The sequence below is a fragment of the Cryptotermes secundus genome, unplaced genomic scaffold, assembly GCF_002891405.2.
Source record: "Cryptotermes secundus unplaced genomic scaffold, Csec_1.0 scaffold1702, whole genome shotgun sequence".
Taxonomy (NCBI): domain Eukaryota; kingdom Metazoa; phylum Arthropoda; class Insecta; order Blattodea; family Kalotermitidae; genus Cryptotermes; species Cryptotermes secundus.
This window is the reverse complement of record NW_019727429.1, coordinates 30,948-56,692: the sequence shown is the minus strand read 5'-3', so window position 1 is coordinate 56,692 and position 25,745 is coordinate 30,948. Positions and strand designations below refer to the sequence as shown.

General features: G+C 41.3%; 1 protein-coding gene across 1 annotated transcript in view; it reads right to left on the bottom strand.

The window, feature by feature from the left end:
• LOC111864807 (protocadherin Fat 4) overlaps positions 1-25,745 on the bottom strand; it is a 95,147-nt gene that overhangs the window by 65,839 nt on the left and 3,563 nt on the right. The window contains exon 2 of the mRNA XM_023852329.2: positions 5,433-5,566. Coding sequence (XP_023708097.1) covers positions 5,433-5,502 — 70 coding nt within the window. The 5' untranslated portion in view covers positions 5,503-5,566. The remainder of the gene's footprint in view (positions 1-5,432; positions 5,567-25,745) is intronic.

The following is a 25,745-nucleotide window of genomic DNA, read 5'->3' as shown; positions in this document are numbered from 1 at the left end:
CGAATCCAACTGGAGGCATGGATGTCTGTGTGCGTTTATTCTGTGCTTGTGTTGTTCTGTGTGTAGGTAACTGCCTTGTGACTGGCTGATCCTCCGTCCAAGGAATCCTGCCGACTCTGTATAGATTAAGAAACTGAAAAAGAGGCCAAGGTTCACAAGGCCTGTAGAGCCATGGATAGATAGATAGATAGATAGAGTGATAGATAGATAGATGGATAGATAGGTACATAGATAGACTTCTTGTCTCCTTTAGTTTAAATTTATAATATTTTTTTTCTCTTCACAAAGTCTATGAAATGAATACAAAATATGGACCTCATGTCATTCCATTCATGTGTTTTATCTCCATAAGTACTTGACGGAATGCAATTGAACTTGCTCTACACTAAGCATGCCGACCGTATTTAATTTAAGTTCTTACTGGTAAAATATAATCTTAGCTTCAAGTTGAAACTTAGTTATTAGCACAGATGATTTCTTTATGCCAGAAAAAGTAGAACACATTAAGATCTGCGACTTTCACTTTGGGACCTTATTCAATTAACTCAACATAAGAAGAATAAAAATTTCTGACATTAGTTGTCAATATCTTTGCAAAAATTGTACTTGCATCTGAAAAGTAGAAAGACAGTGAGAGATTTTTCGCGACTTTAGTACATAGTTGCTATTTAAACAGTAATATAGGGATGCAAAGTTAAATAAATACAGTTACCGTATTTACGCATGTATAGGCCGCGTGCGTGTATAGGCCGCAGCACAATTTTCAGACAGAAATTATAGAAAAAATAATTTTCTTGGAATATTATTTCAGGAGTAGAACACCCTGTATTACTAATTATGAATATAATTTTTTTTTAAAATGAAGTGTGATTTCGAATATTTCGAATATAAGCCGCACCCCAGTTTTCCTCTTGAATTTTTGGCAAAAAATGTGCGGCCTATACATGCGTAAATACGGTATTTAAACTAAAGAGAGTGGCATTACACTGTTCTAACTTCGCCAACAAGCGGCGGTAGCTCGGTCGGTATAGTTCGCTTGCGGTCTCAAATCACGGAGTTTGTTTTGTTTGTCCTTACACTGATAATATGAAGAAGAAAAGAAAAAAAAAATATCCTGTTCTAGGATTTGCCTGAAAAACAAATAAATATAAACGCTAATGACGTATGTGAAATTGCATAAGAACTCAACAAATTGTGCGCACTCCAAATTAGAGTACACCTTCCCGCTCTTACTGTTATCATTGTTCTGGTACTGAACACAAATATTTCCGGTTTGATTTAACTTATTTTCGCATCGACGGTTCTCTGAAACTCTGTGTATCTCATTTCAAGTAATATCCTATCTGATTTACGTCTAGTAGATTTTATTAGGCCCGTATGCCTATACCGAAGGACACTTCCGCTTTTTGTTAACGCCGAGGAGCTGCCCCACCTCCGAACATTTCCGACTCATCGAACTTAACCATTTAAACTTCAGCGCTACAGCAAGCAATTCACATGCAACCAGGTCACTGATCCGTACTTTTGGTTCAGGAACTGGTAGATAGGAAGTACACGTGTAACCGTCTGCATTTACTGGAGCTGCTCATTTAGAAATTTACTAGTGACATTACTGTTCCCCAACTTCGGTTTCTGCAGGAGAAGTTTATTATATTGAATTTTGGTTCGATTCTTGGCTTATTCAACTTCGCCATTTCAGCTGCATAGATTACATAGTGTTGGATGGACTGTGTATCATGAATTGGTAAGCATGTTGAAAGAAGCAGTTATAACTTCTCCTTTTTTACAGTACAAGTTTTTTTCGGAGTGACCGAGGAATAACATGAAAGCATCACTTAGTGTAATGACCACGCCATAGCTCAGGCGGTTAGTCGCTGGCTTCGCACAGCGGCGGCCCGGGTTCGAGCCCTGGTCTGGTCATGTGGATTTCTGGTGGACAAAGTGGGGCTGGTGCAGGTTTTCTCCGAGTACTTCAGTTTCCTTCACCAATCTTCATTCCACCAATTGCTCCACAATCGTCCTCACCTATCGTCTGGTATAACAGGTCACCAGAGGACTTATTCTCACCCTACTAAGAATAATAATAATAAAAAATCACTCAATGTAGCCAGTCTCCGCCCCGAGATACGAAACGTGGGCCCTTCCAAACATGAAGTGAAAGTAATAATAATTCGATCGCAGTCCACGGCATTCAGTGTTTGTGGAGCACTGATTAGTGCGAATGTCCGAAACAAACTCCTGCAGCCACTTTCAGCGCTTTCTCCAGCAGGCCAGCCTTATTTAAGCCAAGAACCGGGTTCCGAATTGGCCGATTTTGCATGGTAAATTACAGCATGTAGTCCCCTCCACATGCCTTGTCTTGCTGTCAATTATTGTATGTATATATACGTGAGTGTGTGGGGGGAGGGGGTTGGTGCAGTCGAGTGTATGTATATTCAAACGGTTCTGTGAACAAATTACACTTTATTAGGAACAATGTTCCATGTCGTAAGGGAAGTTTTGCAACGAATTTGCACAACACAATCAAAACATCCATCTCCTGTGCCACGGCGTCTTGTGCAACGGGTGTTCCCTCTTACTGAAATATCAGGCGTGGAATTATTTCTGAACCAGGGCGCTCCATAATAAAAGCAATGAAAGTACGCAGATGTATTCAAAAACAAAATTCTGAGGAGGATATCTGGACTGAAGAGAGAGGAAGTAATATGAGGATAGAGAAAATTACAAAATGAGGAGTTTCATAATTTGCATTCTACTCCATAAATATTTAGAGTGATAGAGTGAAGGAAAATGAGATACGCTGGCCAAGTAGCACGTACCGGCAGCTTGAATTATGCATATTTTGTTGGAGAAAACAGGAGTATACCTCTTGTGAAACCTAAGCATGTATTACTACTAATGGCTGTACAGCCCAAATTGGGCCCAGGCTGCTTCCAAGATATTTTCCCATTCCTCCGTGTCCATCCTCTCACACTGAGCGTCCTGAGAACATCCTCTATTCCATGCATCCATCTCAGTTTAGTCATCCAACTGTTCTACACCCGTCTTATTTTAAAAGGGCGAGTTTCATCAATAAGATTGTCATCTACCGCTCAGTTAACATGGCCTGCCCATCGTAAGCTTATAGTTTTAGTTTTTATAGTTTTAACAATATATGATTCATAAAATAAATCATATAATTCAGTGTTATATCCTGTAAGCCAGAATACATTTGCATATACACTGGGACAACTTAAGTCTGTGTGGGCTCATATACGAAGGTGATATATTTAGGAATACCTGTATGGTCTAGGCTTGATTTCAGTGGCTAGCAACGGAGTCCGGTGATACTGTCTTGCCAAGCTTTGGATTCATAAAAGGTGGAAATATCTTCAGCAGTTAAGCGACTTGCAATTTGTGAAGAACAACTCCGAACAATGGAGTTTACTATCCTTTTATTAGGATAATACCATAATATAAATATATGCCTATATTATATAAACATTCACGGGATTTTCGGTTTTGGAAGCTCACCAGGAAAGGCAACAGTTCCATGCTGAGTTAAATGCTCCATTTAGAAGACCTTTCATAACTTTAAAATAACATTATCCGCCTACTTAAGCACACGTTACTAGGCACAACTAACTGCTTATATTATCATAATGTGTTTCAGCGACCTGTAAACGTTTTAATTCGTTTATTTCTTAAATACCTTTTGAGAGAACATTATCACTGTAGGACAACAAAATCTATCCATCTGTGGCTCTACAGCTCTTTGTTGGGCCTTGGCCGCTTTTCAGTTTCTTAATCCTACATAGTCGGAAGGACTCCTTGAACGGGGAATCAGCCCGTCGCAAGGCCGCTACCTGCATACAGAACAACACAAACACAGAATAAACGCACACAGACATTCATGCCTCGAATGGATTCGAACCCACGGACTCAGTGTTCGAGCGGGAGAAAACTGTTTATGCCTTAGACCACGCGGCCACTGGGATCGGCTAGGACAACAAAATCTACTAGGTCGATTCATAGCGCTCCTGTGGCCCCAGTTTGCGGGCTGTCATATTCATACGTAGAGTAAACCCGAATTTTATTCTACTAATACCAGGAGAAACAAGAATCCGAAGGGTTTATCTCAGTGGTGAAGCCCAGAACTTGTATTCGAGAACTACGTGATTAGAATGTTGGCCTGAGAGAGTCGAAAATTTTAAAATAACTGAAATTTTCTCTTTTGAATGTAAGCAAAATAAATATTAATATAAAAATGTTTGTAATTCTAGGCAGTATATAAATATCCTAGGTTCAGCAAGTGCGATACTCATTTTGTGGGTAACATAAGGCACACTTCGTTAAAATTTAACATTTAACAACCCAGATTCATATATATGTAAAGAGTGTCGGGATGAAAGGTATCCAAAAAAATAATTACATCTCAGAAATAATTTATTATACAAATTAATGGGTTACACCATTACAAAACGAAACTATCAAAGTTTTCTTTTGCGTATATAACTTTCTCGATAAATTCCAATGTGGGCTCCCTTGGTGGTACGACAAATATCCAGACGATATTCGACCTCGTTCCACGTTGCTTGAAGCATGTTTGGTGTTACCGTATCCACAGCTTCCCTTACGCGGGCTTTCAGGTGTAGGAGCTCGTTGATCTTAACCTGGTAGACAGTGTTCTTCACATAACCTCACAAGAAAAAAATCCACTGGGGTTAAATCTGGCGACCTAGGAGACCAAGCGATTGGTTCATCTCTGCTGATCCATCTCCTAGCCATCTCTTTGTCCAGGGGATTCCTAATATGGTGGCAGAAATGTGGCGGCCCTTGCGCGTAAGCCGGGCATGAAAAAAAATTTCAGAGTTTCCTTTCCGATGACAGTGTATAACAATTTTTTTCCGAGATATACATTTTTTATTTTGGATACCTTTCATTCGTACACCCGGTATATATGTAGTATACAGGCATCTTGGTCATCCACACTTGAAGCAAATTAACGTGCAAACCCTGTACGGGAAAGGGCAAGTCGCCTTTATACCTTGACCACGAAGTACAACTCTTATTGTGTACGGGGTCATTTAGTCAAGTATTTCACAAGGAAATCCCAATTACTTTGAATGATGTTATGCAAGAAGTAATGAAATCAGTTGTTCTGTTGCAAGAAACATGCTACATAGAACACAAACAAAACTTCCCAGTCGTTGCTTGACATCAGCTACTAACCAAGGTATATAATCCTTTCGAATTCAAAATAAAACATGCAAACAGACTCTTTAGGAAATATGCAAGAATTAAGTAGCGGCATTTGAAGCTTTTTCTCGTGTTTTTTCCCACTCACCGAATGCAGGAATACTTTGTAGAAATACGTGTGTAACATTGGGAGGGACGAATGGTCATAGAGTTAAGGTCATGAACCGATGCTCCACATGTGTCAGTCTACTTACTCTGCCCGCGCACTGCTTGATGTAAGAGAACTGAGAGGACACCCAGCCAGGTGCGAAGCGCAGACGCCATTGTCTTTTTATGAGCTGCATGGGTTGGCCGTCTTCCTTCGTCACTACCACCTGTGGGTCGTCATCTGTAAGCGACAAACCAACCAATCGCACTATAATACACACAGTAAACATTTTTTTTCCGTAAAGAAGAATTCATACAGGATATTTGTGGGAAAGCCAGAAGGAAAGAGACCACTGGGAAAACGAAGACGTAAGTGGGTGGACAATATTAAAATGATCTTAGAGACATAGGATGGGATGGTATGCATTGCATAGATCTGACTCAGGATAGGGACCAGTGAAGGGCTCTTGTGAACACGGTAACAGTGAAGAAAGTCGTCTTCAAAACTTACACGGTAATAAATCTTCAGGTTCCATAAAATGTCGGGAAGTTCTTCAGTAGCTGCACAACTGGCAGCTTTTCAAGAAGGGCTCAGTTCGATGAATGAATTAAAGAATGTCTTAAAATTATGTAGTTCTTGNACCGGTTCTCACGGTCTCTTCGCTTTGCAGATTTCTTATATTTTTTCTTCTACCCTGAAGATGGAGGCGATACGTTCCTCCGAAACGTCGGTTAACACCACATATACACGGTGCCAAATCCCAGAAGACTGCTTTCTTTATGTAGTTCTTATTTCCGAAAGTAGTGTTAGTTCTAAAGGCACTCCCACACTGGCAGTACAGTGGAATAACTGCTTACTTAGAGAGAGAATAATTTGAAAGGAATTCATCATTTAGCTCTATGAACACAGTAGCTAAGTTTTCACGTATTCAGTTTTTCTGTTTTTGTCGTGTCCCATGTGTTTCTAACGCACTGAATTCTGACGTTCAGGGGTAACACTTGATTACCACTGTAACCTAAACGGAGCCCCTTGATACAGTCAGGATTTCGATCTCGATTTCTAAGCGTTCTTTTCATAGAAAAGTCGATGTCACTCTATCGATATATCGTTCGTACAATGAAATATGCATTTCGGTGGCGTATGAAAAATGTTGTGTATGACGTAAGAATAAAACATGGTATTTCAGAAGTCATGCTTTTCATCAAACCTCTCCCTTTCAGATTGTAGGGCGGACTACGTATAAGTCATGATATTTCATTCTGAACACCTCCTTGCCTAGTTACAAACTGACAGATGCCCAGTCCGTGAATGCTACAGCTGTGAGAAGACAGTGGAAGTATCTTTCGGCCTGCGGAAGTAGGCACACGTGTTTGCGCGCATGTTTTTAGTGTCTAGATGCGCAATTTTGTAAATCTTGCAGGAAATGAAATTATGAGTGAACAGATTCACCCACAAGGGGCTACGACCACTCTTTCGAAGGATGATGTCACTTTTCTGTCGGCACAATAAAAATTCGAGTTTATACTTAAAGAGAGGTGTTAAATTACGGTTTAAATTTAACCTTGCAATGACACGTACGCAAATTTGTTCACGAGTTGGCTTCCTCTTATCAAAATTCTTTAAGTCTCTACTAACTTAATGCCGAAAATTTAAGACTGGGTGCATATGTACATTGTTAACCTTTCAGCTTAGGTGCAACAAGCAATTAGTTTCAGTACGAAACTTCAAAACGGGAAACCTGTTCTTCCATTCAAAACGACCACCGAGGTTAGTTTTGAAAGGAGACTTAGGCGGCTGGAGAGGCAGAACAATGCTGAATTACTTCTGCATCAAGCTTTAAATTAAGTTGGCAATGTACTTGATTGAACAGGCTTCAATACTGCCTGTTCACCGTCGCCGAGAAGTGATTTTCATTCATATTGCTCTGTTCTAGTCTCGGCACTGTCGTCAGATATTCTGACTGAAGCTCTTCATAGCTTTCTTCTTCGTCCCTCCTATGTGAACACACGTCATGCTGCCAGTTTCTGCTCTACGTCAGACAAACGCAGCTGCCATGACTTACTTAACTGAGTTGACCACTGGCGTGATGGGATGCTCCCCACCACTTGTAGGAAAGTGTCAGTATGACTGATGCATTGCGTCATCTTATTTTCATTTCATATGAGCACTTCAGGGAAGTGCATGCTGATATTCGGCTTTTACATATCTTAACCCGAAATTCGAAAAATCGACGCGCTTTATGCATTCTAACTGAATTTTATCCAATTGATGAAAGAAGGTTTGCCTGTGGTTCTGTATGGGCGAGAAATTTGGTCTCTGACATTAAGGGAGGAAAAAAGTTGCCAAACAGGCAATCAGGGACTGGACTAACATAAAACATAAGAAATACTGGGAATCCTTAACTGGACTCAGGCAAGCTAAGGGACTCAAACGAGGACCTTCTGATAAAAGAGCGAAGGAACTGTTGAAGCTCAACAGGAACCAGCTACGATGAGTGGTAGGACTACTTACAGGATACTGTCACCTCAAAGGGCACCTCTTCAAACTGGGACTAAGGGATAGTCCCACTTGTGAGAGGTGTCAGATAGAAAATGAAACAGCCACACACGTCCTGTGTGAATGTGAGGCTTTAGCTTCTTTAAGACTACGTCACTTGGATCAGTACTTTATGGAAACAAGTGACTATTTCGACGCCCCCACCTCCAAAATTCTGCGCTTCATCCGAAGCGTGGGGTTGCTGAGGGAATAATTAAAAAAGGGGAAGCACAATGGACCACTGAGGTCTAAGTGCAAGGGCCGAGTAGGTCTACCCCTTCATTCATACATACATACATACATACATTAAGGGAGGAACATAAACTGAGGGTGTTTGAGAACAGGGTATTGAGGGTATAGGCCGTTTTCTTCAAAATACTTGTCTGTTTGATGTGGAGGTCTGTTTAACGCAACAGAACAAGCATCTCTCTTTGCTCTTACACGAAGCAGTAAAATCCTAGTAGACTAATATGAACAAAAAAATGAAAGATGTAGACAATTTTCAGGTTAGACTTTCAATATAACTAATTAAGGAGCGAAGCTTATCAAACATTTCCCCATTTCTTATGGAATCCGATGTTTAATTACTGTATTTAGAAGATCACCACTGGACCTACTGTGAGCCAACTGAATCCAGCACACGACTTAGCAATCTCTTTCTTTACAATTCATTTTGATATTATTCTCATTCTACGCCGAACTCTCCAAGCTGCTCTCTTCTCACCAGTTAATCAGTCTAAACCTTTGTGCATATATTTATCGTCTTCCTCTTGCGTGCTACACGCATGAGAGATCTCCTACTCATTCTTATGGTGGACGTACATTTTATTATCAGGCGCACCAAATTATATGAAGGATGTGACACGTACACAGAGGACAGAACTGTTGGAATTACGGACAGAGCAACACACGAAAGTGCCCTCGGTTTTAAGAAATATAATAAAACAGTCTGATAGCGCGCGGAGTTAGTCTGTATCTGCAATATTGGCCTACAGAATCTCATTTAATGCTTCATTCTCTCAAACAAATTATCATAAGAAGAATCAGTGTTCCCGGAGTTTCTGTAGAGAATATAACAGATCAAACTTCGATGTCGGCCCGGAGTAATGAGCAGGAGTTAACAGTTAATGGCAAATCACATCTTACGTAAATGTGAAGGGTATAGTTGTCCCTGCGCTTAATTAATTAATTAAACACCACGCCATGAAGGCTTATTTGGAGTGGAGGTGTAGCTCCATCATTCTTCACGTTGGTACAAAATGGAGGTGAGTGGTCAGCTTGACGCCACGGCCCCCTTTTCCCATTGTGTATAAGGACGGATAGGCCACACAGCCGTCATAACATTATGATGACGGGGAAATCCCTTTCCCATACTGGGTAGCCCGTCGCCATAACGACTGAGCTATCCCGGGCCCACAGTCATATCTTACATAATAAACAAAATTATTTTTCAAGAATGCCGTCTTCTGGGATGTGGCGCCGTGTAGATGTTGTATAAACCGACGTTTCGAAGGAACGTATCGCCTCTATCTTCAGGGTAGAAGAAAATAAAAAATCCGCGAACCAGGAACCAGTGTGAACAGGTAGCTGCTCGCTGGCAGATTTTTTCTTTTTTTTCTTCTACCCTGAAAATGGAAGTGAAACGTTGGTCCGAAACGTCTGTTTATGCAATATACACACGGCGCCATATCCCAGAAGACGGCATTTTTCATAGTCACCTCCGTGAAAACCTCAAATCTTATAAAATTAATTTTCCACTCGAGAGTTTTAAGAAAACTTGTTTCTGGCCGTAGGTTCTATGCTTATAATGCTACAACCCTTATGTTACCCAATTATTTTGAACCAGCTTAAGTAACTTGTGATATTGATTCTTAGCATTTAAAATAGAAAGTACTTTAAAGATCAACTTTCTAAGATTTTTCAAATGCCATGTTTAAAAAGAACTTATACTTCAACTTCTACTTTTAGTTAACAGATATATTTTGATTCTTACATGCAGCTTTATGTCCAGTACAGAAAGCACTCCAATTTCTCGTTAGTATAAGCAGCTGTTATGAATTTCTGCTCGTCGCCTCTTGAAATAAAAACACGCTGTTCAAGCCCTGATAATGAAATACAAAAGATAGACGTTCATGGCCCGAGGAAACGGTTCGGCAATCTCTACTGTTAAAGCACAACTTTGTGTTCACATGATAACTTAGATCCTGAGAGAAAGTTAAACGAGGAAGACGATTCCACGTAATTCAGATACTGTAACAAGAAAAAGTTAGTTTGTCAGTGAAAGCACGACAAAGACCGTCACGCTGTAACAACTTATGCAGCACAGAGTTTCGTAAAAAAAGTATATTTAGTATTTCGCAAGCCTCAATATCATTTTGTCAAATCAAGTGGAAACGTTAAGTCTCAACACACTGATCAGAATTTGTATGCATGACTCATTTGCAGATGAGAGACACAGTTGATTTTTCCTGCGTTCGCCTCGAAACAAGCTTCTTCGCGAAGACAATAGGGTGTCTCTCGGAGTGGAGAGTGAAGAAACGTTACTTTGTTGCAGCGCCTCTGTCGGACGTGTAGTGAATAACAGTACAAGCGTGTGTGGGACAACCACTTGACGCAGCGCGTGGGTCCACTTCTTGCTCTAATGAAAACGTGCCAGATGCTATGTAACGGAACTATAAGGCGCTTCTTCTTCTTTAAAAGAAATTATACCTGTCCATGATTTATTCTAACCGTCTTACAGTGCATACATTTATTCACCTTACTCTTCTCTCTTGCACTACATGTTTCAGCACAAAAGTGCCATCTTCAGGTGCTTTTCTATGTACGTCAAACTACTTCATTGCATGCCCTGTTGTCTTTATACTAAAATATATATTCATCATATATATTGATAAATTTTAAATATTAAAAATATCAAAACTGTTCAGGATTTTTCATCCTTATGTCGTATCTCAATACGCGAGTCACACCTATCTTCTTCTATCAGAGTATTCTTCCTACTTTCGTGTGTGTATTGTGCTTTGTGTTGTGTCTAAAGACGGTTAGAATAAATCATGGACATAAATCAGTGCAACAGGACGCTAAAATATAACGAAATCATACCTGATATATTGTTCCGTAGGGTTTAGAGAATTCATAATATGCCTCGCTGGCGTATATTTGAGATTCAACTTGCCTGACGAACTTATTCTTAAAAACTGGCTCGAGTTTTTCAATAGTCTTTTATCAACGGTACTGAAATAACACTAAGAGCAATAACAGCTTATGTCCATCGTTACTATTAAATCTAAAATAGGCTAACTCCTCTTAATATTTAAAATATTTGGGAACAATCGTAACAAATCGAATACTATGGGATTAGAAGTTCTCACGGCTGTGAAGATTTATTATAATCTTCTGGACTACGGAATCGTGTAATAAGCTAGGAAGTTCCCACTGTTTCTGTGGAACCTGCTGTCTTCATCTCCAGGGTAGTATTTCTACCGAGAAGCTGGATCCTCCGAAACGCTCGTAAATACCTACCACACTAACTAACTAACTAGCGGGTCACGGTAGCCGAGCGGTCTAAGGCATGCACTGTCTTCACTCGCTCGGAAGCCGAGATCGTGGGTTCGAATCCCACTCAGGGCATGGATGTTTAGTTTGTGTGCGTTTTTCTGTGTTTGTCTACAGGTAGAAGCCTTGCGACGAGCTGATCACCCGCCCAAGGAGTCCTACCGAATGTGTAAGATCTAGAAAAACCGAAGTGAACGTAGTTCATGGAGGTAGGCCTAGGCCCACTGGGCTGTAGTGCCAAGGAAAAAAAACTAAGTAAGTAAGTAACTAAGTAACCCCATGGAGCGATGGAGCCAAGTCCTTATTGAGAAACCACCTGTCGTCCCCCTGTTCAAGAATTTCCCAACATATTACGGAACCTGAAATTTATTACCGTGTTCGCAAGACCCCCCCCCCAACCACTGGTACCTATCCCGAGCTACATGAATTCAGCCCACACCACCCATTACTATTGCTCTAAGATTAACTTTAATATTATCCTCCCACCTACGTCTGGTTCTTACTAGCGGATTCTCTCCTTCTGAATTTCCCACCGAACCCTTTCATGCATTTCTATTTTCTCCCATGCGTTCTACATTCCCTTCCTATTTTATCCTCCTTGGCGTGATCGTTCTCATAATTATTGGCGAATGGTACAAGAAATGAATCTTCTTATTATGCAGTTCTCTTCAGCCTTCTGTCACTTCATCCACCCTAAACCAAATCTTACCTCCCACACTACACGACGTCATGACCGAGAACACTGCAGTCCAAATCAAAGTTACTTTCATGAAGACGAGTAAACGAATGGCAGACCGAATTCGGGGAACTCTTGCTACAGTTAATCTCCGAATCGTCTGTCTTCTCGTTTCGTGTCCAAATACGTCAAGACTGTAACGTGGGGAACCTGTTGCTTCACATGGCTGTCTGACTGGGAGTCTCGCCCTAAGTGACGGACGCAGATTTCAGATTAGGGACGGAGGAGAACATTTTGAGTGAAAGAAGGAGGAAGTACTAAGGGCAGGGGTAAAGTGAATAACAAGGGCTTCATAATTTATACTCTTCACCAAATTGCATTAAGTTAATCAATTCAAGGAGGGTGAGGTGAGCGAGGAAGATAACGTGCATAAAGGAGCTAAGGAAGGCAAGCAAATTATCAGTAAGTAAAGTTGCAGGAAAGATATGTTAGAATATCCAGCTGTAGATGAGAGGATAATATAAAACGACTACAAGGAAAACAGATTTGAGAAGTGGATTGGATTGAAACGGCTCGGGACCGTGTCTAGTGGCAGATTTGTGTACATGATAATGAGCAGTTGCATTTCATAAAACCGAGAAATATCATGACCTGCTGAGGGACTGCTGACTTTAAGCTGTATACGCTTCATAAACTTAGTTTTCGAGTTAGTTGGTTAATCTCTGAACACTCGAACCGGTAATGGCATGAGTGAAGTTTCTTCGGTCAACAGAATCGTAGGTTAATGAACATGTGTTGCTGCCTTAGCTCTGTATAAGGAGCCCAGCTGTATAGGATCCTTTGTTCCCATCTACACTTTCTGGGGGATGCATATTAATTTCGAACCTTATAAAGGACATTTTGAGCGTTTTTCTTTCAATGGCTCTTCCAGCCCTTTCAGGGCCCTGGCCTCTTATTCAGTTCCGTAATCATTTTACACAGACGGTAGGACACCTTGGGCGAATGATCAGCCCGTCGCAAGGCCTCTCTCTAAACACAGGACAACACAAACACAGAATAAACGCATACACACACCTAACATCCATGCCTTAAGTGGGATTCGAAATCACGATCGCAGTGTACGAGATCCCAGTGTTCGACGACCTCCGCCGGGTATTTGAACCCGCATACTACGAGTCATGAGGTGGGAACGTTACCTCTAGACTATGGAGGCCGCTTGCCAGAAGGTTAGTTCAATAGAAGATTAATCGATAAGAAGAACAGTTATTCCTTAAAGACATTACAAATAATTATGTCCGTTCATGATTAAGTAAAGTTGTCTCCTTGCTTAATTAATTAAGCACTGCGCCATGAAGGCGAACGGGGGAGTGGGTTTATAGACCCACTTTTCGTGACCACGGTACTAATTGGAGACGAGTGGTCAGCTTTACGCACCGGCCATTTTACCCCCGGGGAATGAGCCCCCGGTACCCATTGTGTAGGAGGTTGGGTGGACCAAAGAGCTGGTCTGGACGATGTGGAGAAGAGAAAATTCTTGACTCTTCCGGGACTCGAACTCCAACCCCTAGGTCGTCCAGCGCGTAGCCAATAGCTGTACCGACTGCGCTATATAATTTCCAAAATTTTTTACCGAACTACCATTACATAAACTTAATACAGAGATGGATTCCCATGTTTGAATTTTTGAAAAACCCTGTTTTGTTTCCTCTTTTCGAGAAGAACTTGGAAGTAAAGGTAAAGTTGCCCTGTGCTTAATCAATTAAGAACTATGCTATGAAGGCTTACGGGGGAGTTTAAGTATAACTCTATCATTCTTAACCTCGGCCTTAGAAGGAGGTGAGTGGTCAGCCTCAAGCCCCGGCCGCTTTACTTCTGAGCAAATTGCCCCCGATACCCAGTGGATACGGGGTGGGATAAAGAAGTCTGAAGTAGTAAAAATAAGCCGGCGTCAAACAAGAATGGATGTAGAACTCTTTAACTCAACAGGAACATCTTATTATACGGATCCACAAATCTGCAATGCTCTTGACATAAATGCTGGTCACTGCAGCAGCAAATCATTCCTTTCAAACTGCTATAAGACAGACGTTTCATTAGAAAAGGATGTTGAACCAGCAAGATATCCGTTTTGGCCTCGTTACAGCGTGCCAATGGCTGCCCCAGCACTGGCCTGAGTCAACCCAATATCTGTTGGTCGACGTGTGAACAGCATCTGTGGTAGGGGTATATACATAACAAGACTGGAGAAGTGCAATGCGCAAACACAGAGTTCCGCTCTTTGCACCTTCGAACTATGAATAAGACTAGCTGTTACAATTTAATTTCGCGAATACTGTAACAATATTATGTATCATTTATTTATTTATTTTCTTCTTTGGAAGAACCTTAACACCAAACATAACATCAATTTTCCATACTGTTACCATGATTTTATGTTTGATTTAGAAACTGTTTAGTACGAAATTTTCAGGCATGTATATATTACCTATCCCCATGCCAGATTTCAGATTAATAACCTAAATAGTTAATTATTTATTGCTAAAACAACGAAAGCAAAATATAAAAGGTTACTAAAAGATTCATTCCATTTCAAAACACTGTATTTCCAAAGTATTATAAATACAAATACGATTGATACATGAAAAGAACCGCAAACTCACCAAGTTTGCACTGTGATACACAAGGTGGCAGCATGAATGCAGTGCCTTAAAAAATGGCGACGAAGCTCGAAAAGAGTTTCTGTGTGTTGGAATATGCGAGATGTTCGTCTGTTATTGCAGTGCAGCGTGCATTCAGAGCAGAGGACAGGAAAGAACCACCATGTAAACAGAGCATTCTGCGGTGGTATTGGCAGTTGAAGGATACTGGTTGTCTGTAAACGGAAAAGCACGGGGCGACCACTATAGTGTTGTGAAATGGAATGAATCATTTGTAGTAACTCTGTACAGTTCATCCTGAAGCCTTTCTCTTTTTACATTCTACAAAAACCCATCTTGCATATTTATAAAAACTCTTAACAAACACAAATATAGGGCCCAAGATCGTGCGTCTGTCGTGATGGTATTGGTTATTGTAGAAAATTGTAAAGCGCGACTCCGGAAAAGCGTAAGAGTAAGATTTACCTTCATACTAAAATTCGCATTCTTATTTATACTAATTCATTAGTTATCGCTCGGAAGCTGAAAGCCGAGTGGGATTATGGGACGAGATACATTCTAATTCAGTAAGTAGGTAAAAGTACAATTTTTTAAGCCCCTGCAGCCTTCGTGTTCAGCATATACCCTGAATTTTGAGTCAGCAGTTTCTTTCGAAACATAGGTGTCAGTCTACCAATCTACATGGCATCATGTCACAGAAGATAGCAATCTTAACAATAATTGTAATGGGCACCTCGCATCCTTTTTTTTAATTCGTGTAGTGGGGGGTGAAGTCCAGTTGGGTCCACTCGGCACAGAGGCTACTGATTGGCCTATTGTACCTGCCCCGGGTGATTATGATGCTGGAGAATTTGGTGGAATGAAGACTGGTAGGGGAAACTCGGAGAAAACCTACCCCAGCGCCACTTTGTCCACCACAATTCCCACTTGACCAGACCCGGGTTTGAACCTGGGCCGCCGAACCTCGCATCTATATGAAGGTCACAGAATCGACTGCCATAGTTCTACATATTTTCAGGACCCAAAATTACTTGTCACAAATGTTCCTCGCAACAAAATAGTTCATACGACCGCCAAGTTTTATTGTACATTATATATTATATAATATCATATATAATTACTCTACCACCTGCCAGTAAATAAGTTAAGGTATGATCAAACAGAATAGAGCTATAACAAATTTCGTTGCATCTGGTTCACTACTAGAACTTTTCTTGCAGGAAACCCAGGAAAAATGCGGTCAGCACAGTTTAAAGTTTGTGATGATAATACATTCATAAATTATCAATATTTTGGGCATTGTCCATCGTCCTGTTTTCATTTAAAACAACGTTTCGAAAACTGAAATCTGCCTCCGTCCTCAGGTAAAAATCCTAATCAGTTGGGCCCAATCGATAGAAGAAGTCCCTGTCTCGGGACACCATCCTGCCTTGTGTTGGTGCTGGTGTCCGGAAACAGGGACTAGCTCTGTCGGTTGGGCCCAACTGAGTAGGCTTTTTACCTGAGGTTAAAGGCAGAGACTAGTCTCCGAGACGTTGTTTTAAATAAAAAACAGAACGACCATTGCCCAAAAAGTCATAATTGTAAAAATATGGTTGCCAAAATTAGGACTAGAACAGAAATAATAAATGGAATGACTTTCTACAGCATTTCTTTTTTAATTTATTATAAATGGGGGTTTCTTGTACTTCTTATACTTCTGACAGATAAATCAGCGTGGAAGTGCCTTTCCGAAATGTCATAAGTTTCGTCAGTGCAGAAAGAGCAGAGAAGAGAAATATCATACGTACTAAGGAGTAGCGTGAATGTTACAACTACCCGCGTGTTCGTTCAGCAGTAATTATGAAATTAAGAAAACTGGCATAAATGGTAAATTCCGGTATAGTACCTCGATTTGGTAACGATCCCTTATTCGAAATCCTTTCTAAACAGTCATCATAATTTCCAGAGCAATGCAGTCCACACACAGCGCCGTAGCATAGCCGGCAGATGGAGACAAAAATGGCGAAGATAGTACGTATTTCTTGAATTTCATTAATGTCATGGTCAACTAAGCATTCTAAGGCTGTATTTCAAACGTAATCACAAGTAATATAGTTGCCATTTCTTCCGTGTGGCTTGAATCTACTTTCTCACGCTTTCCCTGCTATTTCTCATACGTACCTCTACATTTCTCATAATTATCGCGGTCTTGTTTTGTTTTAAAGTCTAACCAGTGACATGGAGTAACAGACTTTCTTCCTATGGAGGACAAGGTTAGCCAGTGCCACTGAAGACCACCTTTTGTAGATTTTGAAACTTCAAGAGACATGGAGGTATTCGGGCTATAGAAATAAAGCAGGAAATTAACTGTGACTTTCTTTACTTGTATGCTTGCTTTAATAGGATAGGAAAAAAAAAACTACACTTTGATTCATTGTCGTAAAACACAACAGAATATTTCTGTCATATGAGAAAAAATCAGCGAATCTAGGCTTATATAAGGTTCAATTTGCCTATACATTTTAACAACCTCGTGTACGCATTGAGCAAATTCACAAAAGATAAGCTTTGATCACTCTCCTACAAATACAGAATGCTGTACAGTAAACCAAGTATGTGCTAATACAACCAGAAACTTCAATACCATGATCAAGCCATGTAATTGGAGACAATTTGAGACCATGTCTCCTCCATCCTAGCTACATGTCCAGCCCATCGAAGCTTCCTAGATTTCACTGCCGCAACAATACTGCATGACCTGCATAAACCGAGAAGTTCCCCTTATCAAGAGTCTTGAAATGCTCGCTTCCTTAAGCTTCCTACGTCAGAAATCTGCAGAATTAACAATTGAAGTGTCAAACATCGCATCACAGGGAGAGGCAGTCGCGGTAGAGCGGGTGGGACCCCTCCTTTATACTCGGGATAGAGGGGGGTTACATTTTCTGATCTCATCTATCCTCACTGAAAGTTGTAGTGATCTTCCTCAGTCCCTCGAGGTACATTCCGGAGTAGTATCTAAAATTATGCGACGGCTGCCAATCCGTCCTTCACTAATCACCCCAGTATTTGACGCCGTATAGTCTGAGACACTCACAGCGTCGCTGAACAAATCGTGATGGAGTGAGGAAAAGAGAAATGAGAGACAGTTACGTTCTGCAGCTGGTACCGCTAAGTTAAGTGTTAAATGTATAAGGATATAATGAAATTAAATTATTTGTTAATGTTATATGGAACATGAAGAAAGCAGTCTTTTGGGACATGGCGCCGTGTAGATACTGTGTTAACGCACGTTTCGGAAGATCGTATCGCCTCCATCTTCAGGGTAGAAGAAAAAAGAATAAAATCCGCGAGCGGGGAACCAACTCGACCAGGTGCTCACAGACTAATGTAGAGTCGAACTGTATAAGAGCTCGCGCTGGTTCCTCGCTCACGGATTTTATTCTTTCTTCTTCTACCCTGAAAGTAGACGATACGTTAATCCGAAACGACGTTTAACACAAGATCTACACGACACCACACCCCAGAAGACCGCCGTGAAAACCTCAAATCTTTCATTATATTGCACTGTTTCTCCTTTTTATCAGATTTTAGCTTCTTTGTTAGATGTTGGAGGATCAACAAATCAGAAAAGAAATATCTATGCATATACGTAAATAGGTATAAAGACATGTCTGAAGTGTACAGCTCCTCTTTCACTATTACGCAGAAAGGGACACAGTTCTATTTGCTGTTAGATAGTTTTATTATCTGCATAATGTATGACGCGCCGTAGCTCAAGCGGTTAGTCACTGGCTTCCCACCGCGGCGGCCCGGGTTCGATCCCGGGTCTGGTCAAATGGGATTTGTGGTGGACAAAGTGGCGCTGGGGCAGGTTTTCTCTGAGTACTTCGGTTCCCCTGCCAATCTTCATTCCACCAATTGCTCCACAATCACCCTCACCTATCATCTGGGGCTGGTACAATAGGCCAGAAGTGGCCGCAGTACAAGGGACTTAGTCCTATCGCACTAACAATAAAAACATCTGGATAATGTAACATAATACAGTACATAACAGAGGCTATTCATTTCATGAACAATTTAGTATCAGGTGAAGAATATTCTAGTAGCAGCGATGGACGCGGCATTGGTGATTGTGGTAGTAGTAGTGTTCTGCAAATATATTTTTATTCTGTGTTCATATATATAAGCTGTGCAGGTTATGTGTATATATTAGAATTAGACACAGCTAGGACGATTACAAATTACGTGACGGTGCGGTTGTGGTCTGTCTAAAGCATTTCCATGGAAATCGTCTCGAAGAAATGGAAAACAGTCCTAAACAGGACAATCTATGTTTAGCTGCAATTAAAGCTTGGAGCAGTGTTGTGTAGCTAGTGTTACTGTGGTCGTGGTGGACCTCAATTGTGGTAAACCTGTCGACTTTCTCCGCCCACGTAATATTTTCACTTATCATCCATTGGTATTAATTTCGTTATCCTGTTGAGTAGCGCTGTGTAACCTCACTGCTGTCGTGGTGGTGGTTGTCAAAGCCACATTTGCAGTTGAGGGGGGCCCCGGAGTAATCAAAACGTGGAGACCCCTATCAGTAACAACAATTTAGGTTATGACAGTCCTTACTTTTTTATCTTTATTGAATGTAATACCATCCCGATGGTATTGTCCTTCCAGCCGTACTATGGCGCTAGGGTCGACCCAGCCTCTAACAGAAATGAGTTCCAGAAACCTTCCTGGGAAGTAAAGGGCAGGCGGGTCGTAAGGCTGACAACCTCACCGCCATCTGTGAGCCGATTGTCTAGATAACCCTCAACGTCTCACAACCCTGTGGGCCTCCTTGGCCTGTTGCAGGGATAGCTTTACCTTTTACCGTACCCTAAACTATAAACTAACTTTTCGTTACTTTTTTTTTCCCTATGGCGCTACAGCCCCAATTTGGGCCTAGGCCTACCTCCATGAAATCCTCCGTTTCACTTCGGTTTACTAGATCTTACACATACGGTAGGACTCCTTGGGCGAGTGATCAGCTCGTCGCAAGGCCTCTACCTGTAAACAAACACAGAAAAACGCACACAAACATCCACGCCCTGAGTGGGATTCCAACCCACGATCCCGGCTTCCGAGCGAGCGAAGACAGTGCATGCCTCAGACCGCTCGGCTACCGTGACCGGCTTCCGTGACTTTAGAGAAGAGAATTTCTCAATAAAATCTTTGCATTCTACTTCTGTTTTGTGGAGGCCCCACGGTGACCTCCTCGGTTGTCCCCTCCCCCTTTCTATACGACCCCGGTGATGGTGGAATAATTCAGTTTTATGCCATCAATCGAGTAATTGTTTCTCAGAGCTCGTTTACGAGTCTTCTTGGCATATGATTTAAAATATTGTTCTGTAAGGTTTTAATGAACATTGGATGTAATATGTCTTCATAATAAGCCGTTACATATGTGAAGGGTGTTACACATGTCAAAGTTTTATTCTGCAAGAAATTTGCAATCACCAACTGATCTCAATCACTGGACGATTGTGATTAGCTCCTTCTAAGGGAGCAGCTGAGTAGGTGTCTTCCCCCATCACCTGAGGACAGAAACAGATCCAGTTTCCGAAATGTTTTTTTTTATTCTAGAATACTGGACGATGGAAAAAGTCCAAAAAGCCAGTAATTCTGTGTGTTATACACCATCTTCGGAACCCTTAAATATCTATCGAGTTCTTTCATCTTGTTACCATAGGTATAATTGCTCTCTACACCAAAACTTTTAAGCCTGAAAACCTTAAGGGATAATACCACTAGGAAGATATGGCCGTAAACGGAGGATAATAGAAACGGATGATGTGGGTTCATAGATTGGATTGAACTAGCTCTCAGGACTGGCACTGAAGACTGGCTGTTGTTGGCTCTTGTGTTTTGTGGTTCCACAGGAGTTAGACCACATTTATTTAACATAGAAACAACTACGAACTGCTCAAGGAAGGCCGTACAGACTTCCTGTAGCTAGTTACACCTGAGTCGTGAACATTCTGAGGTCGCTGTACCGCACGAAGGAAGGAAATATTATGGAACACGAATGTAAGACTCGTACAACTAATTTATCGCATAGGGAAGTGTTTTCAAATATTCACGCAGACTGCCCAGAGCCCTTTAGAAGCTGTCTTCATTCACTGACCTTCAGTATGATGTAAAATACTGAAATAAGCAGAGCGCATGCGTAACGGAGAATCAACATGAAGATTCGTTTGCACACATTGATGATTTTGTGAAATACAAATAAAGTTTAGACGCTGCGGTGACCTATATGATACGCGTATTGCAGCGAGTTGTTCCTGTTACGTTCAACAAAAGCTGCCTCAGCTTGTAACAGCACGCTGACCTTGTACAGCACCATGAACAATAGCTTAGAGCTAGTTATCACGAACAGTATGTGTTTCATAGTAAGAAAACAAGGATGCAACTTGTAAGGAATGTGCATTTTTGCTGTTTACCATGAAGAGTGTGTCCTCCCTGATATTCTTTATGCGTATCTGTCCCCCAAGGCAACATCAGCCCGACTTGAGAAGGCCAAAACTGTTTCCTCCACATCCTCTCCAGTTCAACCTTGTCAGTAATCCAGCTTTTCCGAAATATGAAGCCTATGTAACTGAATAAAAACTGATAAATAATCACAGAATTGATTAACTTTCCGAGTGTCACTTGTATTTAATATGTTGGGGCACGCGGTAGCGTAGTTAATGAGGCACTATACTACAAGTAGGAAAGTCGCGGGTCGGATTCTCGATGAAGTCATTGGATTATTCAATTGACGTAATCCTTCCAGCCGCACTATGGCCCTAGGGTCGACTCAGCCTCTGACAGAAATGAGTACCAGCAACTTCCTGGGGGTAAAGGGAGGCCGGCGCGTAAGGCTGACAACCTTACCGCCATCTGTGTGCCGATTGTGTAGAAGATGCGGAGCCTCGACGTCTCACAAACGTATGGGTCTCCATGGCCTCTTACAGGGATAGCTTTACTTTTAATTTGATACGTAAGAACCTCTGTCTCTCCTTTTGGCTGTGCCGAATGAAATCTTCCATGTTTTCCCTCAGTCCCTTTAGACAGAATTCTCTACAGTACATTTACAATAAAATAAATTATAAATAAATAAATTTATAATAAAAATATAATAAGCTATGGCCACTGCTTCCCCAGTCCTTGATATACAGTTCATAACAACGCGCTAAATAGCCCCAGCATTGTTACATAACCTATGAAATAAATTTTTGCAAAGGCGATGGAAGTGGCTAATTAATTATTTAGACACAGGAATAAAGTATAATCCTACTGTTAAATCGAAGAGAGCAGAAACTCGAAACTGTGAGGAATCGAGAAGTCAACATATATTTACTGTAAAATGGTAAAATTGTTCCTGCGCTTAATTAATTAAATTCTGTGCTATGAAGACATATGGGCGACTAGAAACATAGCTCCACAATTCTTGACCTCGGCACTAGATGGAAGCGAGTGGTCAGCTTTAAGCTCCGACCGCTTTACCGACGCGGAGAAAGCCCCCGGTATCCATTGTATGGGAGACTTGGTGGGCCCCAGAGCCGGTCTGGACGACGCGGAGAAAAGAAAGATCTTGGCCTGCTGGGAATGGAACCCGGACCGTCTAGCCCATGGCCCGTCATTATGCAGACTGAGCTATCATAAATCAGCATAAATTTACTAAATAAACTGATTCCACCGAGTCAGGCTGCTTTTGTAGTGGCTCAGCTGAGTCAGAAATTCGCCGAACTTGGTAAAACCTTCTGAATCTAGATGCAGGTACGTAGCCTCATACTTTACTCTTCTCGCGTTCTTTTAATATTATCCTCCAAACTTCATATATATATATATATATATATATTCAAGGGTCTCTTATATTTGCTGTTCCTGACTAAAATTTCGTAGATATTTCTCATTTCTTTCTTGTGCGTCACCTGCCATCCCGTAGAGCCATAAATGGATGGATAGATGGATAGATATGAAATTATGAATCTTACAGACTGTCGGTAGGACTACTTGGACGAGTGATCAGCCTGTCGCAAGGCCGCTACCTACGCAGGACAATACAAACACAGAATAAACTCAGACGGACATCCATGATTCAAGACGGATTCGAACCCACGATCTTAGTGTTTGAGAGGCACTGTGATCGGCACTAGTTCTATTATTGAAAGTTGTACACTGAGCGTTGTTGCTAGGCTATTGTAATGTGCACAATGTTGGTCCTGTCGGCAGAAAACAACCGGGCGGTAGCTATGAGTGATTTCATAATAAAACAAGTACGGTTTCTACAAGCGTCTAGCGTAGAAACGTTAACGGCGTAATCCGAACTAAGCCCTCACGCTCTATTAAATATGAAAGAATAGATCTTATCTCCATTTAAATTTTCTCCGTCTGCGTGAAACTGTGTTCATACGAAGAACTTAACAAGAGGCAATCTTATAGTCTGCAACTTCTCTGTCTTCTGACGCATCCTTCCGTTTATGCAACTCCGTAATGCTCCTGTAAGCTCATCTGCGGAACATCGTGACGTCATATTTCCTTTATTTCGAAATTATGAACAATAAATGCCTTAATTTTTAATACAAATATCCACATTGAGAATTTACTTTCACATTTTATGAAGTGCTCTGTTTCGCAGGATTGCACAATTTTGTTATTTAGACTTCTGCTGTGTCCTTTATGCGTTTATCGTCCGTTTTCCAATGTGCAAAGATTGTTTTGTATGCCGTAATGTAACACGAGGGAACACGAGTACTCGAATGAGCACAAGCACAGCGACGTATCTGGAACACCGGGCTGAGCTTCCCCCCCCCCCAAAAAAAAACAGTTATACCTCATGTACCCTCATCCTACCCATCGTCAACCCTAAACACACCCGAAACGCGCTGCGTGCAACTTCGTACCCAGCTGAGGGCGGTGTCAGAACTGTGTGATGTTAGGTTCAGTGAATTTACAATCAGTAAACATTTTAGATAACCGTGAAGTCACGCTTCTCGGCATTTTGTGCATATTTTCCTTATTTTGAAAAAATAAAAAAGATATGTCTGTGTACCTTCCAACAAGCTGGATTAGTGGAGCAAAAAGAAACCGCTATTGTTACACAACTGCTCGATAAACACTTCCCATGGCAATGAATACACACACAACAGAAGATCTGTTGGTCAGTACGTTTTCTCAGCGGTTCATGTCGTATCAAACACTCAATATGTAATGAAAAGAAAATAGGCGACTAGTTCATTGCATGGGCTATAACCGGGACACCCTGCTCCTGGTGGATATAAATGCGATGGCCTGGCCCTCCAGGTTGGGGTAGTCTCGAATACGAGACAGTAAAATGTGGTCATGAGTTCCGCGGGACTCGGACCTGAGAATGACTGCGCTGACGAAGACCAGTAGCAATTGTAAACGATAGACTCATCCTCTCGTCAGAGAGGATGTTACATAAAGACTATAACCGCAAGTGTTCAGTTGGAAAATAAAATTACTGGTCGTGGGTCTCAAGCGGCTGGTCACTAAGACGATCTTATTGGTGGTAAACAGCCAGTCGTAAAGTTACTTTGACTCTGACTAGTCCTTCCTGGGGAAGAGTTAGTGGTGATAGCTATATGATATAGTCAGTCAGTGAGACTAGTAGTAGCGATACCGGTCACTCCCTTCTACGTGTGAGAAGGCACCCAAGTAGAAGGGAAGTGACCAGCAGCTCTTAGACCTCTCCTCACGTTGATGAGAGGCCCCATTTAGAAACATGTGAACATCTTGAAAAGAACAAAAAATATGGTCATGGGTTATAATGGAACGCGAAACCAAGATTAACTATGCTGACGAGGGCCAGCAGCAATTAACTCGACCAACCGATAACAATAAGTTCAAGCCACAACTTCTTGTTATTTGTTTTGTTTATCGTTTTGTCTATTAGTTTTTCTCCTTACAGTTGGCATTAGAATGACACGCTGACAAAATTGTTGACATTTACAGTTACATTTGCACTGCTCAAAGGCAGAATAGGATTTGTTGAATCTCTGAGATCGGGCGCGTCTAAGACCCCCCGCTAAGCCCCCGCTAATGCGTTATTTTCGGTTTTGCATTATGGTCGAAATTAGTTACCTATTTAACTTTGCTAGCGGCTCTGTGGTCACAGCTCACTTACTCGACCCCTCCTTAAGCTCGGAAAGCGTACTTCCACCGTATTACGTGCGCACAAAGAGAATTGTTTGCAAAAGCAACTAACCGCTCGCAGACCGAGAAGAATTGGAACACAGTGAACAGCTTGGACGATTTGCAGCACGTTATTACACGGCATTTGGGTTTCGGAACCGCCGTAAGTTCGAATGAGAGCTTTCCGTGTTTTCACGAGATCTCGTATGTTAAATTTTTGATGCAAAATAAATGTTGTTAGAGCAGCAAAATATTGTAGATCATGTAAGATGTGAGGTTTTCATGGCTGCGACTATGAAGAATGCCGTATTCTGGAGTGTGGCGCCGCGTAGGTCTTGCATGAAGCGATTTCGAAGGAACGTATCGCCTCCATTTTCAGGATAGAAAAATCCACATGCCAGGAACCAGCGTGAGCAGCTGGCCACAGCCACATTCCGTAACTGCCCCATATGCACAGATTCATAGTTATTTTATTTTATCTCATTTTATAAACACGCTGGATACTTGTAATATATTGATCAATGTAAGAATTATAACACTCAGTAGTTTAAGATATGTAGCTTGTACCGCCTGATGATGGCTCCATAAGAGCCGAAACACGTTGCGACGTTACACTTTAATCGAATAGAAACTCAGTTGACACGATAGAGTGGAAGTAAGTCATTTTTATTGATTTTTGTGTTTGACAGGCATACCAAAACACAAAACACACACACACATATATATACTGTACTACTTTTCTACTATTGCTACTACTACTACTACTACTACTACTACTACTACTACTACTACCAATAATAATAATAATAATAATAATAATAATAATAATTCAGTTACTAGAATA